At 32.1% G+C, this 15,278-nt stretch overlaps 2 protein-coding genes across 2 annotated transcripts; one reads left to right on the forward strand and one right to left on the reverse strand.

The window, feature by feature from the left end:
• Positions 1–285: 285 nt before the first annotated feature.
• On the reverse strand, positions 286–6,264 carry LOC105345129 (protein LSM12). The gene is made up of 5 exons (XM_011453173.4): positions 6,104–6,264; positions 5,462–5,595; positions 5,051–5,160; positions 4,155–4,281; positions 286–999 (listed from the first exon to the last, which is right to left on the reverse strand). Exons 1-5 carry the CDS (start codon positions 6,237–6,239, stop codon positions 922–924), a joined length of 585 nt encoding a protein of 194 aa, XP_011451475.2. The 5' UTR covers positions 6,240–6,264; the 3' UTR covers positions 286–921.
• A 2,022-nt stretch (positions 6,265–8,286) lies between these two features.
• LOC105345130 (aggrecan core protein-like) lies at positions 8,287–14,783 on the forward strand. Its single transcript, XM_066073727.1, has 4 exons — positions 8,287–8,729; positions 8,925–9,004; positions 9,917–10,013; positions 14,489–14,783. The coding sequence occupies exons 1-4, from the start codon at positions 8,363–8,365 to the stop codon at positions 14,725–14,727; spliced, it is 783 nt and encodes a 260-aa protein (XP_065929799.1). The 5' UTR covers positions 8,287–8,362; the 3' UTR covers positions 14,728–14,783.
• Positions 14,784–15,278: the final 495 nt, after the last annotated feature.

A 15,278-nucleotide genomic window follows, 5' to 3' on the forward strand; every position in this document is an offset into this window, starting at 1 on the left:
TAAATAACATCCAACCAAACCATTACAACTATTGTTTAATAGAGAGAAGTTTTAAAATTTAAATAGTAGATTCCAGTATCTTTATACAAAGCTCTATTTGTTTAAAGGACATTAAATTAATATAGTCCAAAAATGGCTTTGATGTGTTTCGAAATTTACACTTTAATTCCTAAGTGCTGGACACCCTAAAAATTCCATTTAAATTAAAATCTAATGATCTCATAATAAAAAGGCATTGACTGAGTTATTTTTCCTCCAAACAAACATAAAAGAGAAACACCATAGTCCTGCATTATCAGTTTTAATAATCTTCAAACAACACAACTTAAGTTTTCTTGTTTCAATAAATAACTCTTCCCTCATACAATCACTGTTTTCCCCTTTATAACAATTTCATTACATTTCTTCTCAGTATATAAAATCCTTAAAATTGATGACATGATTCAAAATTTCTTCCCTTCTAATCTGGTATTGCATAGTGTATTCAGTTCTTTCTTTAACATATCTTAAAATTTACAACATAATTGAGATTTTTTTCCAAAAAATTAAAAACTATGCCATGCGAAATGCTAGTTTGATGGACATTTAGCCAGCTTCCTTGACAATGCCATAACAACCGTTGAAGAATTTCCACAACTTTCAAATATGACCTCTTGTGTTTCCTACGTACTTCAGTTGTATTTTTCATTTTCAGTATTTCAATAAAACATAAAAACAAAAGTGCTCCAGACTCTACATTAATTCGCACACAAATATATTGCAAGTTGCATTTTATCTTGTTAAAAAAAACTTTTTTTTTTTAATCCAAAAAAAAAGTTCAGATGTTTATGTAAGATTCTTGGATTTTTTTTTTTAATGTCTGTGTGTGTGTATTTGTATGTATACAATTGTCTCCCTTTGTAAAAAAATGTTTCAGTTTGTTCATGATGCACTAGGAACTGGGGAGGCAGACTTCCTCTGTTCAGACTTTTGACTCTCTTCAGTGTGGTGTTTCTGTAGCTGAAAAAAAGATACCATTTCATTAATATTCATTATATCGATGATACAACAGCACTTTTCATCTGGAGAAAAATATTATAAAGATCATACAATGTGCAAATTTTTTCACTACTGTTTTAGTACATTTCAGTCTAATGTCTTTTAATTTATGATAGTCCTTTGAGCATTGATACTTTTTCTTTTTTAATTCTATGCTAGTACATGTATATTTCAAATCAAAACTTTTTTTTTAGCAAACAGTCAATAGAAGAATTGGATGAAAAACTACCATAAGACTTGGACATACATTGTATTTCTGTCCAGTTTTTTTTTTTTTGGTTGATGTCTCTGTTTACAGAATAAAAATCATTAAATCAAACTCTTCTTAAAAAAGAAAATTGATTTATTATGATGTTTTCCTACATGGTGATATAATATTGTGATGAATCTGTGTTGATCGAGCAAGTATATGTATTGCTTTTTGAGGTACAAGAAATTGGTTGAATCTGTTAGTCTGAGTCATTAATCAGTATCAAATGCTGTACATCTTAAGATTTTAAATTACACGTATTGTATTCAATAATGACCATTTTTATCTAATCATCTTTTTTATGACATTATGTCGCAAAATATTTTTAACTGTGTCAAAGCCTGATCAAGACAAAATCAGTTATTATGTCCAAATGTAGCCCCAAGCGATGTATGTATCTAAAACAAACCAAACTTCTGGAAAAAACATGTGTACTTTTATTTCACTTTGCTTGTTTACTAGCAATTATCCCTTTTTGTGAACATTATTTTTGTAAATGTGCATGTGGGCTGCAGTTTAGAACATGTAGCTAATTTTGATATTAATGAATCCCAATCTCCCTTATGTCAAAGACTAGTCTTGAATTGCAGATTTCAAATATCAAAGTTGATGATTGAACATTTTATGTTCCAGGATTGCGTTTTACAAAAGAACTTACAACAAAGTCGTAAATATTTTCAGTTTCAAGGATTAATATCTAAAGAACAACACTTAGAACCATATTTATACAGCTACTTTGTTGTCCATGACAACATTTTACAGCCATGAGAATGAAACATTGATTAGTTTCTGATTAAATAGCATTCATTAATTTGGTCGTAAGCCATCAGTTCTTTTGTAAAACGCAGCCCTGACCTCATTCACTTAGTTGAAAATTTTGGCAAAAAGTCTCAAAGAATGGCAAAATCACAAATAATACAGAAATATATCATTACATAATTGAAACAGTCTCCATCACAGGGTATTAACATCCATTAAGTATTTCCCTCTGAATTTTTTTAGAAAATCACTTGTAATTTGTACATGTATGACAAGACAGAAATTTACATGATCAAGTAAAACGACCTAGCATTGGTACGCATTCTAAACTGCTTTTAAGGAAGGAGTCTTTTCATTATCAAACATACTTCTTATAATAAGAAATGCATGAAATTTTGACACAGTCAAACGGATCATATTACTTAATGATTCTATCAGTTTAATTAAATTTGACCTTTTTGTTTTCGAATAAAGGTCAGGTCAAGGTCACTACCTTTTTCCTCAACGTAAAGATTGATAAAAATAGGTGTAGCTCTTTATAGTTCTGTAGACATTTGTTTAAGATTTGAAGATTCAAATCTTCAATGAAATCATAGACCATGAGAGTGTCTATCAGCTTATACTACTAAATTGGAATAAATATTTATACTAAAATTGATATTGCTTAGCCCGCATTTCCTCTAATTTTCTTAAATTTTGAAGAAATTTTGATTATTTTTTTATGCTTCCAATAATAAAATATTTCTAATTTTTATGTATTATGAAGACTTTATATAAAGATATAAATTGACAGAAAAGCTAATATATTGACCGTTTCATAAGAGAGAAAAACTGATTTTAGTGATTTTTTCACAAAAATCAATGTATAGAATGGGCGCTTTAAAAAGCTTATAAAATGTTATTTGATAGGCAAATCATATTTTAAAAACATTATCTGAAACCCAAGTATCATATTATTAGTTCACATTAGTAAAAAAAAATCCAACATTATTGTTATTGTTTTTAAAATGCTAAAACAGACTCATTATATATATATAATCTGCAGCAATTCTGAATTGCGCAACATTTGATATTTTCCTACGCCAATATTACGCCAAAAATATAGTCCTTGTTCCATTCTAAACATTGATTACATTTTTCTATGCCAAGTTGTATGATAGTAAAAAAGAAAGAAAAATATACTATTTTAATTTCCTTTCATCTTGATTTAATGAACAATTAATCAAATTTACGTTTGACAAGTCGAAAACCAGAAAAGACTCCTTCCTTAAGTGTATTTGTTTAGCTTTATAAGTGAAAATTTTAGTTAAAGTAGCTAATTTAAATAATTGTGAATTGTTCATTGATGTATTCTTCATAATTTTTCTGTTAACTTTACAAGGATTATTTTTTGATTAACCGAAACTAGAGCTACACTGTGATCACAAACTCAAAGGACTGACCCAAGACTTCCTAGAAGTTGTAGTTACTATAGTGACCCTCACATTTATGGAAAATTGGCTGTTCTTTTCGTGACACATTGTAATCAACAATATACATAGCTTACTCACATTTCATGGTAACATTATTGATAGCATTTTTAAAAGGTAGATGTAAATACAAACACTATGATGCAATCTTTGGTACTTCATTCCGGCTATAAAGGTAACTAGCATTGCAGAAAAAATTACATACTAACCTATCTACTAAACTCTGGTCATATATTTGTACTGCAATGCTAGCTACCTTCATACCAGCATGAAGCTCCAAGGATGTTCAAATGTATACCAGAAATTCATTTATATAAAGTAACATTATACCACGTATACTCTTAGAACAATCAATGAAATCTGACCCTACTTAGATAACTGATAAACTGTTAAGAGGGCTTGATGGTCGAGGCCATTTTTAGACTGTATTGATCTCCTTTAATAGGAGAGCTCTATATAAGATTATAAGAAAATGCTCATAGCTAAAAGGTAAATCATATGGAATTTTTCTTAATTAAAAAATAGTTATCTAATAGCTAAAGAGATTATATTTTAAAATTTAAGGAAGATCGGATGACTAATTTGTTGACCATCCAGCCTCCTTAATTTGCATCCAACAGAATCATGTTGCCACTTACAATTTTTTTGACGTGACTGAGGAGTTGTCCCTCCTTCCCTGTGCAGTTTTCTGGTCCATATGGCGGCACGATTTTGACTTCATCCATCACTACTATGTCTTTCCCGTTCCACCTGACTTCATTCAATCTGTTGGTAATAATTAACATGTACAGCACATCAAATCGTTAATCAAAAATGTTTCCATGCATTTTGTATGAGTATATGTGAACTCTTAAAAAATGTCTCATGTTGCAGCAACAATAAGGATCTACAGTTATACCTCTCTAGGAGTTTGCAGGAATAACAAACTGGTTTAAAGACTTTCAGCTTGTTAAGTCATGATTGTTAAGTATGCTAGTGTTTCTCTGAAATTCATAAACGACAACACTATTCCCTTGAACAAGTGGATCCAAAAGCGATAAACAAAATCTCAGTGAAAATATTTTATATCCCTGATTTTAAAAAAGATATGTAAATAAAATAATATATTGTAAAAAGTTTTGTCTGGTTTCATAGTGAATTATAAAAGTATTAAATTTAGCTGAGTATTCTTTAAATTTATTACGTTTTTAGCGGAAAGCAACTTCCCACTATAAATCTATCACATCGCTAAATGCCATACATATGTGCATAGGAATAGGAACATCAAGAAATACACTTCTTTTCTGAAAAATCAATTTTTGCCAAAATATTGATGTACACTACACAGCATTTATAGCATGTTTACCATAAACCGATTGCAATCATTACCAAAAAATATGTAATTTACATTTCCTCATTTTTTTCAGCAATGTCAATAAACGTTACAATTATAACTTTATGAAATAACAAAATAAGCCTTATATTTCTTCAACAAGTATCAACCCACTCCAGTTTATCCATGAACAAAATTTGACACTCTGGGGAATATTCTTACGTTTTGACGATTGAGTTAAATGCCCTTTGGCCCTCTGGGGTTACGCCGATACCTATGTAGTTCACCTGCCTTCTCTTCTCGTCCAAGTTCTGTCGTAATCTACTCTGTATCTACAAGAAAATTCATATCAATGTAGGCATAGAAAGAACGAGAAAGAGCCAACATTACATTGGACCTATCCAATGCATTATACTACATTTTCTATTCTTTAGTAAACCAATTTTTATTCGCAAGGATTTTATCTCGAGACTAACTTTCCGATAAACTAGTTCGCGATGACTTATGTTTGCAATTAAGCTTTATCGAGTAGTATGTGTCATAGCTACTACAAGACAAGGAATGGTTCATGGTAAAAATTACACAATTATTAATTCCTGCTGCTTGATAAATAATCAACAAAAGTACTCTTACCTTTTGTATACTGATGCTAGTGAGTGGGGGTGGGGGGTCATTGCATTCTTTTGTCACCTTGATGTGGCTAACAAAGGACAAGTTGACCATCCTTATATCATGGACATCTCGCTTCCCACTGGCTGCAGATGATTCTATTATTGGTTAAGGTTCATGATTTGCAAGTCATTTCCCTCTAAAAATTTTCCCTTGCTTTGCATTTACATTATGATAACATGGATTTCATCACCCTTCATATATCAGAGCAAACAAATAACATTAGTTTTGCTTGTGTTTAAATCTAAACTACTGTTGCTAGTTATTCATGTCAAAAGATTAATATTACCACAAAAGTCTTTGAATGGTTGCTTTATGATCCCTCGGATCAATGCATGTTATGTGCATGTACATGCATGGAAATTGTACCTAATCACTCTAATCATAATACATTTACCAATACATTAAAATCGTTGTACTTACAAAAAAAACACAAAAACTTAGTTCAAATTCATAAAAAATATACTGTTTTCGACTTTGAAGACTTGACTGTTTGATGTAAACAATACGCAGTTTCGTTCACAGGTCACTCTTTTCTTTGACGTTTCGTGTAAACAAAGCCGATTTTACACGCTTCCGTCGGGGCAACATCGATAAAAAGGATACTGATCGCAAGCATTTTTGTGCCCTCGTCGAAAGCTAACACTTCACCCTGGATTTTCTGGTTGTAACACGTCGTGCAGGAGACAATACTTCCGATATTAAAATATTCCCCATCTTGGGCAGCCATGTCTATCTTCATTTTCTCAAGACGCCTGTCCCGCACAAAATATCAAATTTACGACCATTTGTAAAAAAGAATAAGAGGGAAATATTTTCTACATTTTACAGAGGTTCTGAATACGATTTATAAGTATTTTTCATATTTCAATTTCATTTTCAAAACGATTGAAAAAAATGATCGAAAAATGTGTTTCCTGCAGAAGAGGGGCGGATCAAAACCGGGGGGGGGGGGGGGGCACAAATGACAAATCGATTACTTTAAATTACATGTATGCTAATTTTCGTACTGAAATGCATAAGCACTCTACGATAGCCATAATGTTAATCATCATAATGGTTAATTTATGAAATGTTTTAACATACTTTATTACATGTTCATTTATATAGAGAGGAGCGGATCAAAAATATTGTCTATAGCGATATGGCAGTCTGAGTCAAGCCAGTCCCCACTATATAAATATAATTCACTTCGTTATTGATTTCTGGATCTGTGCATCACCCCCCCCCCCCCCCCAAAAAAAAAATGAAAACAAACAAACAAACAAACAAAAATAAAAAAAATTCAAAACCCATTGATATTTTAGGTAGTAATGTGAACAAAAATAATAATTAAATCAGGTTCTAATTGAGTTCATTAATTGCATGTCGCAAGCCACTTGGGTATTGTGTCCATTCTACTTCCATAATTTTTTGATTAGAGTCTATAACTTATATAGATAATGTAAATACAATTTCCAATTAATAACGTACTTACGCATCTCTTATTAGTCCCCTACCGGTTTTCACCGGAGGGGACTATAGCTTTCCTCTGCGCCCGTCAGTCCGTCTGTCTGTCCGTCCGTCTGTCCGTCCGTCCGTCTGTTTGTCCCACTTCAGTTTTCCACACTCAAAATCAGAAACAACGCTTCTATTTCTTTCCTTTTTTGTGCTAATATTATTTGGTATTTTAGCCTCAGTCTTACTTAAAATATTATGTAAACTTTTGTATTGCGTTCCTTCCATCCAACTATAAATATAATCCTAATATCGGAACAATGATTTAATTTAGAAACAATAACGTTTCATTATCAAAATTTATAGAAAACAGGGGGGGGGGGGTGTTCTCTACCAGAAATATGAAAATGTCAATTTTAATTTTAAGCGTCAGAAAGAAGTATAAGCAACATTTGTCGGTTGTGTTTAATTTCTTTATATGCTCTGCATGCGTCTGTTCTCTCCTGTTATTGGTTAATGGTGCACTTTAAACAACACAAATACTCCTTTTGATGAACGAGTTCAACACAAAATTCGCGTTTCGGTGATATCATATAATATATAAATCAAGAGACAAAGCATCATATTCATAGCTTAGAAGCAGAACCATCTGTGTTGAATTGACAGTATCGAACGAGCAAATATAGGTATTTCTTTGTACAGCTCTGTATAAACGTAGAGGCAAATGTTCAAATTTTAAAAAATAGTTGGGCTTTTTTAAAAAACTAAATGATATTTTATTGCAAAATATATAATGTTTAAAAGTATGAGGCAGATCTGATGGTAAATGTGTAGACCATCCAGCCTCCTTCAAATCAATACGTTCAGTAAATACGGCATTCTATTGAACAAAGAGACAAACAATCTGCGAGGGAATCAAAGAGTTTTTAACAATAACGTATACAATACGGGGTGGAAATAACAACAGAGGGACTTTTTACATGTTAATATTTGGACGTCGTTTTAATTATAATGTCAGAATCATCAATTCGTAATATATAATTTTGTGATTTAAAATTCATCAGACAAAAAAAAACCCCGCCAAACCACAAAGTTTAACGTATTTGACCTACTTTGCTAGTACTTGTGCTGATTTTTAAACTAAACATTCAAGTATCAATTACTTATGCGTCGTATGTTATTATAACTTATTGATAACTTTAATTATAATAATATCTCACTTAACATCATGAGCTCTTTAATCTATTCATTGTGCTTTTATAATTATGATAGCATAATTACAGTAAAACATAAATCTCCATTGGCTACTTCTATTGAACGAAAGGACAACACCATCCATGTATATAAACATTATTTTTAGGAACAACACATCATTACTAAAATCTTGAAAACGGACGAAAGATAAGCTGCCATTCAAAAATTTTGAAAATGTCGCAGCATCATAGATTTGAGAACAAGCAGAAATGGTCAGTTATTGGTATCTTTCTATTTTCGGCAATGTATATGCAAACGATCTCTGCAGAGGGAGACATTCAAGGGATCTATCTGCACAAGGTCTCGCCCAACGAAGCTGTGCAGGCTGAAACAACTCCATGTTTCATTAAATCTGCCCAAGTTTCAAGCCGCTTGGGGTGTGCCCATTCATGCATAAATCACTTTCCTGAATGCGCGGCTGTTTACTACAATAAAGTCATGAAACTTTGCAAACTTCTCAGATGTCGCCCGACGGACAGACTGGAGAACCAAAACCTGGTAGGAATTCCTTCTGGATGGGAACTCTTGGAGGACATTAAAGGTATTGAAAATGATTGCCTCACAAAGCTCAAAAATATCTCTATAAGTTTGTAATAATTAAAGAAGGCACAGTAATCTAGGTCGGGTTGTCATTTTTTTTTTTGAGAATTTTTACATAATTTTACAAGCAATAAAGTTTCAGTGATGGAAGTACTTGTGTTAACTTTATTTTTCAATACATTTCTTCCTTTTTCAGCATGTGAAGAGGACTGGATTCTGTTTGCAGGCCATTGCTATCATTTCATTGCAACTGGGACAATATGGAACAACGCCGTGGTGATTAAAAATTGCTATATTTATAAATTACCACTACCTATCCCATTCTAGAAAATCTGGGTTTGATCTAAATCAGATAGTGTAGATTCCGTGCCCCGGACAAATACTGGGGCCTGAAAGCTAAACATTGAAGTACATAGAGATTTTTAAAAATTCTTCCTTTCAAGAACTACAATGATACAATTTATGAAATAACTATGCACGTATCTTCAAATGGTGTAGAAAACTGTAGATTCTTAAATGTAAAAGCCACAACCCACGGACCAATACTAGGCCCCTTCGAGGGATTCAAAGTTTAACATAGAAATATATGGGGAAATGTTTAAAAAACCTTCTAAAAACTGCACTATACAAGCATAATAAGATAGTTTAGATACTAAATGCATGTTCAAAATTGTGACCCCTGGACTATAATACTGGAGCTCCAAATGGGAGGAGAGGGGGTCAAAGTTCAGTACAGAGACATAAACGAAAGCTGTTTATAAATCTTCTTCACAAGAATTTCTTTGTTATAATTTGTGAGATCACAATGCAACGATTCTATGATAGTAAAATTTTAAATTGTTAAAACCGTGACCCCCAGGTAAATACTTGGGACCCAAAACGAGTTCAAAGTTCAACGTGATTTTTGTTTGTACTCCAACTCAAAACGTATGCCAGAATAACGAACGATAAACAACCAGAACAGCACAAAATTCATACTCAGATAAAAAAAAAAAATAACAACAAAGATTGCATTTTCGGATATACAAATTCCCACGTCTGTTTTTTTTAACAGCATTACGCTCTTTATATTATATAAATGCCTAAGCTGCCTACATAGATATGTTATATTCCGGTAATTGCTTTTATATAATATGTTTTTTGTTTATTTGAGCAAACTCTGTTAACTGTGTTATCATCATATTGCAGTCTGATTGCAATAGTAGAGGCGGCTATCTGATTGAACTATATTCTCAAGAGGAAGTAGATTGGGTGAAGGACTCTTTTCTTTTACCAGAAACGGGAGGTAAGACTTGAAGTTTATGTGATAATGAATAGTTTAACCCTGTTTAGCTTAAAAATGTTGGAGACCTTAAACTGAAAACCCAAATTATTTTAAGATGACCTAATAAGCATTTTCTCAACAAAAAAAAGTAAACTCATAACGTTAACGTCTTTCATTGATCCACACACACTGAAAACAACAGTAGATTTGTTTTATTAAATTAGGACTTGAGCTGCATCGTTCAGCCGTAATTTTTTTTCCCAATTTCTAACTATTTTGCCTTGTAAATACGAAGGTTGTTCGATAAAGTTTATGAATGTTTACTGCTCGATATCTCATAAGCATTCGACTCAATTAATGAAATGAACATTATATCCCTTCAGAGTATTCTCCGCGGTTAAAAATTCAAAATTTCAATATATGAATCCATTTTTGAAATTCGTTATGGTACGCCGATTTTGAGGCACCGGTTGATGGCTTAGCTAAATTTAAAAAAAAAAAAAGAAGGAAAAAGTCGCATGGGGTACCGGTTAGATCTGAAAAGTATGGGGTTTGCGAGACAACCTTCTCAAACTTCACAAGTTCATATGGATGTGACGAAGCACTATCATGAAGTAACCAAACATGCCTAAATCCTGACAAAGACGCATATGTTAGAGAGTTTTATGATAGAGCCATTTAAAGAAGACCTTGGACTTTCGGTAGTACGTAACTATCTTTTTCTTGCGTCAAAACAAGTTCAAAAATGACGCGGTTTGAAGCGAAATATGCACCGATTGCGTAGTCTTAGCTCAAAAGCCAGACAGATCTTGTTGATTTCAAAGAGCCAGCAGTGAAATAGACAGGCCTACATCACATTGTTGTTTGACACAACTACCAATAGTCCAAGCTCTTTTTAAAATGGTTCTAATTTGTATGCTGATGGCAGTTACTGACACGACGAATACATTTAATGCTTATATTTACATTCCCTCATGGATGAAATCAATTAATTTATTAAATAAATCTGTACAATTCACAAATCACGGAGGGTTTTTTAAAAATTAGTAACAACTGTTTTCTAAAACCGGATTAAACTGGTTATCACATATAGACTGTCGACGTGAGCATGAAATATAATCCATGAAACTGAAATGTTGCTTTTAACCATTAATTCAACTTTATAGTTTAATAATTGTAAAATACGATGTTTTAATAAGTGAACTAGAATTAAATATATCTTTAAATTCATAACATAGAAATCAATACTATGAAACAACTTATATAATATGATTGAAAATTCATACGCAATGATGAGGTTGTTGTATTCAGAGGCATTTAAAAAAATCATAGAATTTAATGGGAAAAACAATAGAATGTAAATAGAAAATTTTACCACATACCCTAGGGTTTATCAAATACGAAAAGACAATTTTCTGTTTTATATAAGTATACGATGCATAAAGTTTAACATCTCTTAAACAGTTCTCAAGGAGGTTGGCACCTGAAATAATAGTAATGTCATTCATCCAACAACCTCTTGAATATTAAGATGGGGACCTAAAATGTTCATTTATTTTATATTTGACCCATGTCATTTTTTGGAAATATAGGACCCCAAACAAAAATGATAATTTTCCTGAAATTTCTGCTTGAATTTGACATGAAAATTGATAATTTGAAGAAATCAAACAAATATTTATAGTTTGAACTATCATTTAACTACGATTTAAAAACAGTAAAATGTTGAACACATGTAGTGACTAAAGTAAAATCTAAGTCAAAGTTTAAAAATCCTTAATTGCTTTACTGGTGGCTTCAAAGACCAGTAAATAATGAACACAACAACATTTGGAGTAATCAAATTATAACGCAAATAAAATAAAATTATAGTAATGTCATCTTTCCAAAACATTTAATGTCTCATGTAAAAATAAAAATAAAGTAGGGGTCATATCTCAAAAATTTGAGATATAGCATGAAAAAAGCTTATTTTAGGCAAAAATGGGAGTTAATTTTTCTTAATTTTCATGAAATATAAGCTAAATATGCCAAATTATATCGATAGAAGCATCAAAATATTGTTTTAATATGGGTTTTTTTTTTAGAACGCCATGAATATATCATAATACGCAAACTATCTGGAATTTAGTCTGCGCTGAAAATTATGAAGCTAAAGTAACAGTACTCTAAAACTAGTCAGTAATTAAATTGTTCATTTTCTTCTTGAAAACCTTCCGCCTCAAAATATAGTCCCTTACTTAACCCTTTAAAAATGTAATTTTATTTTAAAAGTTTATTGGGTGTTGTAAAAAAATAAATATACTACTAGAATAAATATGTGATGCAGAATTTTCAGATTGGAGGTGATCCAAAATGGCAACTTAAATCCTGAGGAGAGAACCTCTTTAAGAAGAAATACAATATTACAATTTGTGATATGACTATTCAAGCATTCTGATTCTTCTGACACGTGTAGATTCAGTATTTGAAATTATTTACTATATACACTTCCTTTTCCCAAAATTAAGTGTTTTATAATGAATTGCATGAAATATGAAAAAAGAAACAAGAGCTGTTGCAAAGTTGAACGATTATAACTCTGCATTGATATGTTATGGTGTCCCACACATATTCCTTTGTAAAGTTGCTCTTCTTCATCGATTGTACATGTAAAAGTGAAGCTTAAATGTTCTAAGTATGTGTTACTTAATGAATACTAGATAGACTACTTTAATCTAGAAGCAAACATTCATCACTAATAAATATATACTAAACTTTGACCCGTGCGTGCACGGGTTGACATTGTATATGATATCGGACATTTACAAAATAGATACATCGACACATCGTATTGTTGCCATAAATTTACATAATAAAGCTTTAAGCCTACAATAATGCTATTAATTTCACTACACTCTGCTTAGTTAGAATAATCTAACTGTGTCTCGGGACAGGCCTATACCACTGTTAAAATGCCTACCATATACCCGTAATGTAGCAAAAAATTGCAGAATCGCTCCGAAACGATTTTGGAGAAAACTAATGAAGCTGCATTGGTAATCTTCAAGTGCCAATAATGTTTAAAATATAAAAAACAAAAGACAGTACTCTTCCGATTTCTCGGTATTAAAGCCCAAAAATTCGAGTCTATTATTTTAATATAGTCGTATAAATGACATGACAGTCTGTTTTACAAAGGCTCTGATTTATAAATATTTTTCAATATTTTGATATAAACTATTGAAAAAAAGATCGAAACATATGTTCGGACCGAGACATGCCTGCAGAAGGGGGGAAGATCAAAATCGTTAGGGGGGATGGGGGTGCGCAAATGACAAATCGATATAATACTTTAAATTATGTTAGTTCAGTGCTGAAATGCACAAACAATGAATGTCAGTTCTAAAAAACATTGTAGGGTTTGATTTATAGAGGAGCGGGACGAATATCTTGCAATTGTCTAGCGAAGTGGCAGTTTGACTTAAGCCAGCCCCTACTAATTTACTTCGTTATTGATTTCTGGATCTGTGCACAAGCACCCCCCCCCCCCACCCCCGCAAAAAAATAAACAAACAAAACTTTTAAAAAAGAATTCAAGACCCATGAATATTTTAGGTAGAAATTTGAACAAAAATAGCAATTAAGAAATCATATAATATTAAGCATTGAGTTTATTATTTGTCAAAACATATGTAATTGATATCGTAAAAATAATAATTCGTGAGTGGCTCCTATACTCATGCCCGTTTTTGGTCATCTTTCAATAAATGCGGCATTCATCTGGCAGAAGTCTTTTGTAATTTTCTATTTAATATCCTCAACCATTCTTAAAACAGTGGTCAACGACTGGCTGTATTGTATTGACTAAAATTTTATAGCTTTGCGGAGTTCAAGGCGAGTGTTTAAACCGTTTGAAAGGTATTAAATAGACCTATTCAGGAGTATCATCGTCACCGAAATATTGCAAAGAGTTTTTGCGCTGTACCACAACACATTGCATATCGAACAGATCTTGGATGTATGGGGCAAAACCCTTTAACATGTACAAAACAAATTTAACGTTAATATTCAAATTTTCTGAAAGATGAACACAGGAAAGGTTCAACCTTCTGCATGGGAATTATTTTTAGTGAAGCATGCTTTAAAAAGTTCTTCAGATATACATTTTTACAATTTGTGACATTACTATTCAAGCAAGATCTTAATAGCTACCTAGCTATGCGTGGCCACTATTATCTAAAACGATTTGCTAGCTTAACATAACAACACTAATTCATTCAGTGCTTTCAAAACGGCCTAGGTATCTAAAATAGTAACTACGGTAGCAGCTGCGATCTTTAATCCAGCCCAGTAGTAACTGTTAGAGCCGGAATAGCACATAAGATTGCATTATCAATTACCGTGTATAAGAAAAGCTTTGTAGAAAGCTAAACTACATTGCCATCAATTGCCATTCATTTATTTTCCTGATTTGACCACTATGCTTATATAACTGATTTACACGTTCATTGCAGTTAAAGCACAGTGCCCCACCCAGTGGGATTGTCATATCTGGATTGGTGCTTCGTTTCAGCATGGGTCCTCTACATTTGTTTATAACAGCGGAAAATCAATGGTATATCCAAAGTGGGCCATTGGCCAGCCCAACAATAAAAATGGGGATCAGGAGTGTGTTGGTTTGATGCGGTCTGGAGAAGGGAATGACTGGGCGTTTTACGAAATTGTTCAGTATCTTTGTCAAAAGGCCAAGTAATACCATGAATAAATGCATACCTACTTTAAGGTATGCCACTCCTCAATGTTGTTGTATCAAGAATTTCTTGAGAAGTATATCAACGATATCTGTAGACGAAACACACTCAGTGTTCATCCCTCTGAGTTATGGGCAATTTAGTTAAACCTTTTTGCAAATTCTATAATAGTTACAATTTGATTTGAAGTTATACATTTTGAATATCAAGAATTTTATAAGATTTATCCAGTATGCCTAGATATATTTTCAGTATCATTTTGACATAATACTTGTAAAACATTGGGTCAATGATGTCAAATTTTAGATATATGACTTTAAAGGTAAAATTCTCGCAAAATTTGGCTTAAAAAAACTCGAAGATTTTTTTCACATATTAGCACGAGTTTTTGCTAACCGTCTATCACTCTCTCAGAATTTAGATTTGTAGAAGTCACACAGGACCTATAGACCATGGCACAAACCTATCAAATGTTAAATATGTGAATACGCAGCACAGTAAAGTCAATAAATTCCGTTCAGACAAAAAGTACAGGAAACGTGCATTATGGCAT

The sequence above is a fragment of the Magallana gigas genome, chromosome 10, assembly GCF_963853765.1.
Source record: "Magallana gigas chromosome 10, xbMagGiga1.1, whole genome shotgun sequence".
NCBI classification, from domain to species: domain Eukaryota; kingdom Metazoa; phylum Mollusca; class Bivalvia; order Ostreida; family Ostreidae; genus Magallana; species Magallana gigas.

What these genes read in the sequence shown, in the direction of transcription:
- LOC105345129 (XM_011453173.4), bottom strand. Translation starts at nt 6,239, where the DNA reads ATGAAGATAGACATGGCTGCCCAAGATGGGGAATATTTTAATATCGGA. An exon ending in TTTAACTCAATCGTCAAAAC is followed by an intron (nt 4,282 to 5,050) that starts GTAAGAATATTC and finishes TATTACCAACAG; the next exon opens with ATTGAATGAAGTCAGGTGGA. An exon ending in TCAGTCACGTCAAAAAAATT is followed by an intron (nt 1,000 to 4,154) that starts GTAAGTGGCAAC and finishes TCTTTTTTTCAG; the next exon opens with CTACAGAAACACCACACTGA.
- LOC105345130 (XM_066073727.1), top strand. Translation starts at nt 8,363, where the DNA reads ATGTCGCAGCATCATAGATTTGAGAACAAGCAGAAATGGTCAGTTATT. An exon ending in CAATATGGAACAACGCCGTG is followed by an intron (nt 9,005 to 9,916) that starts GTGATTAAAAAT and finishes ATCATATTGCAG; the next exon opens with TCTGATTGCAATAGTAGAGG. An exon ending in TCTTTTACCAGAAACGGGAG is followed by an intron (nt 10,014 to 14,488) that starts GTAAGACTTGAA and finishes CGTTCATTGCAG; the next exon opens with TTAAAGCACAGTGCCCCACC.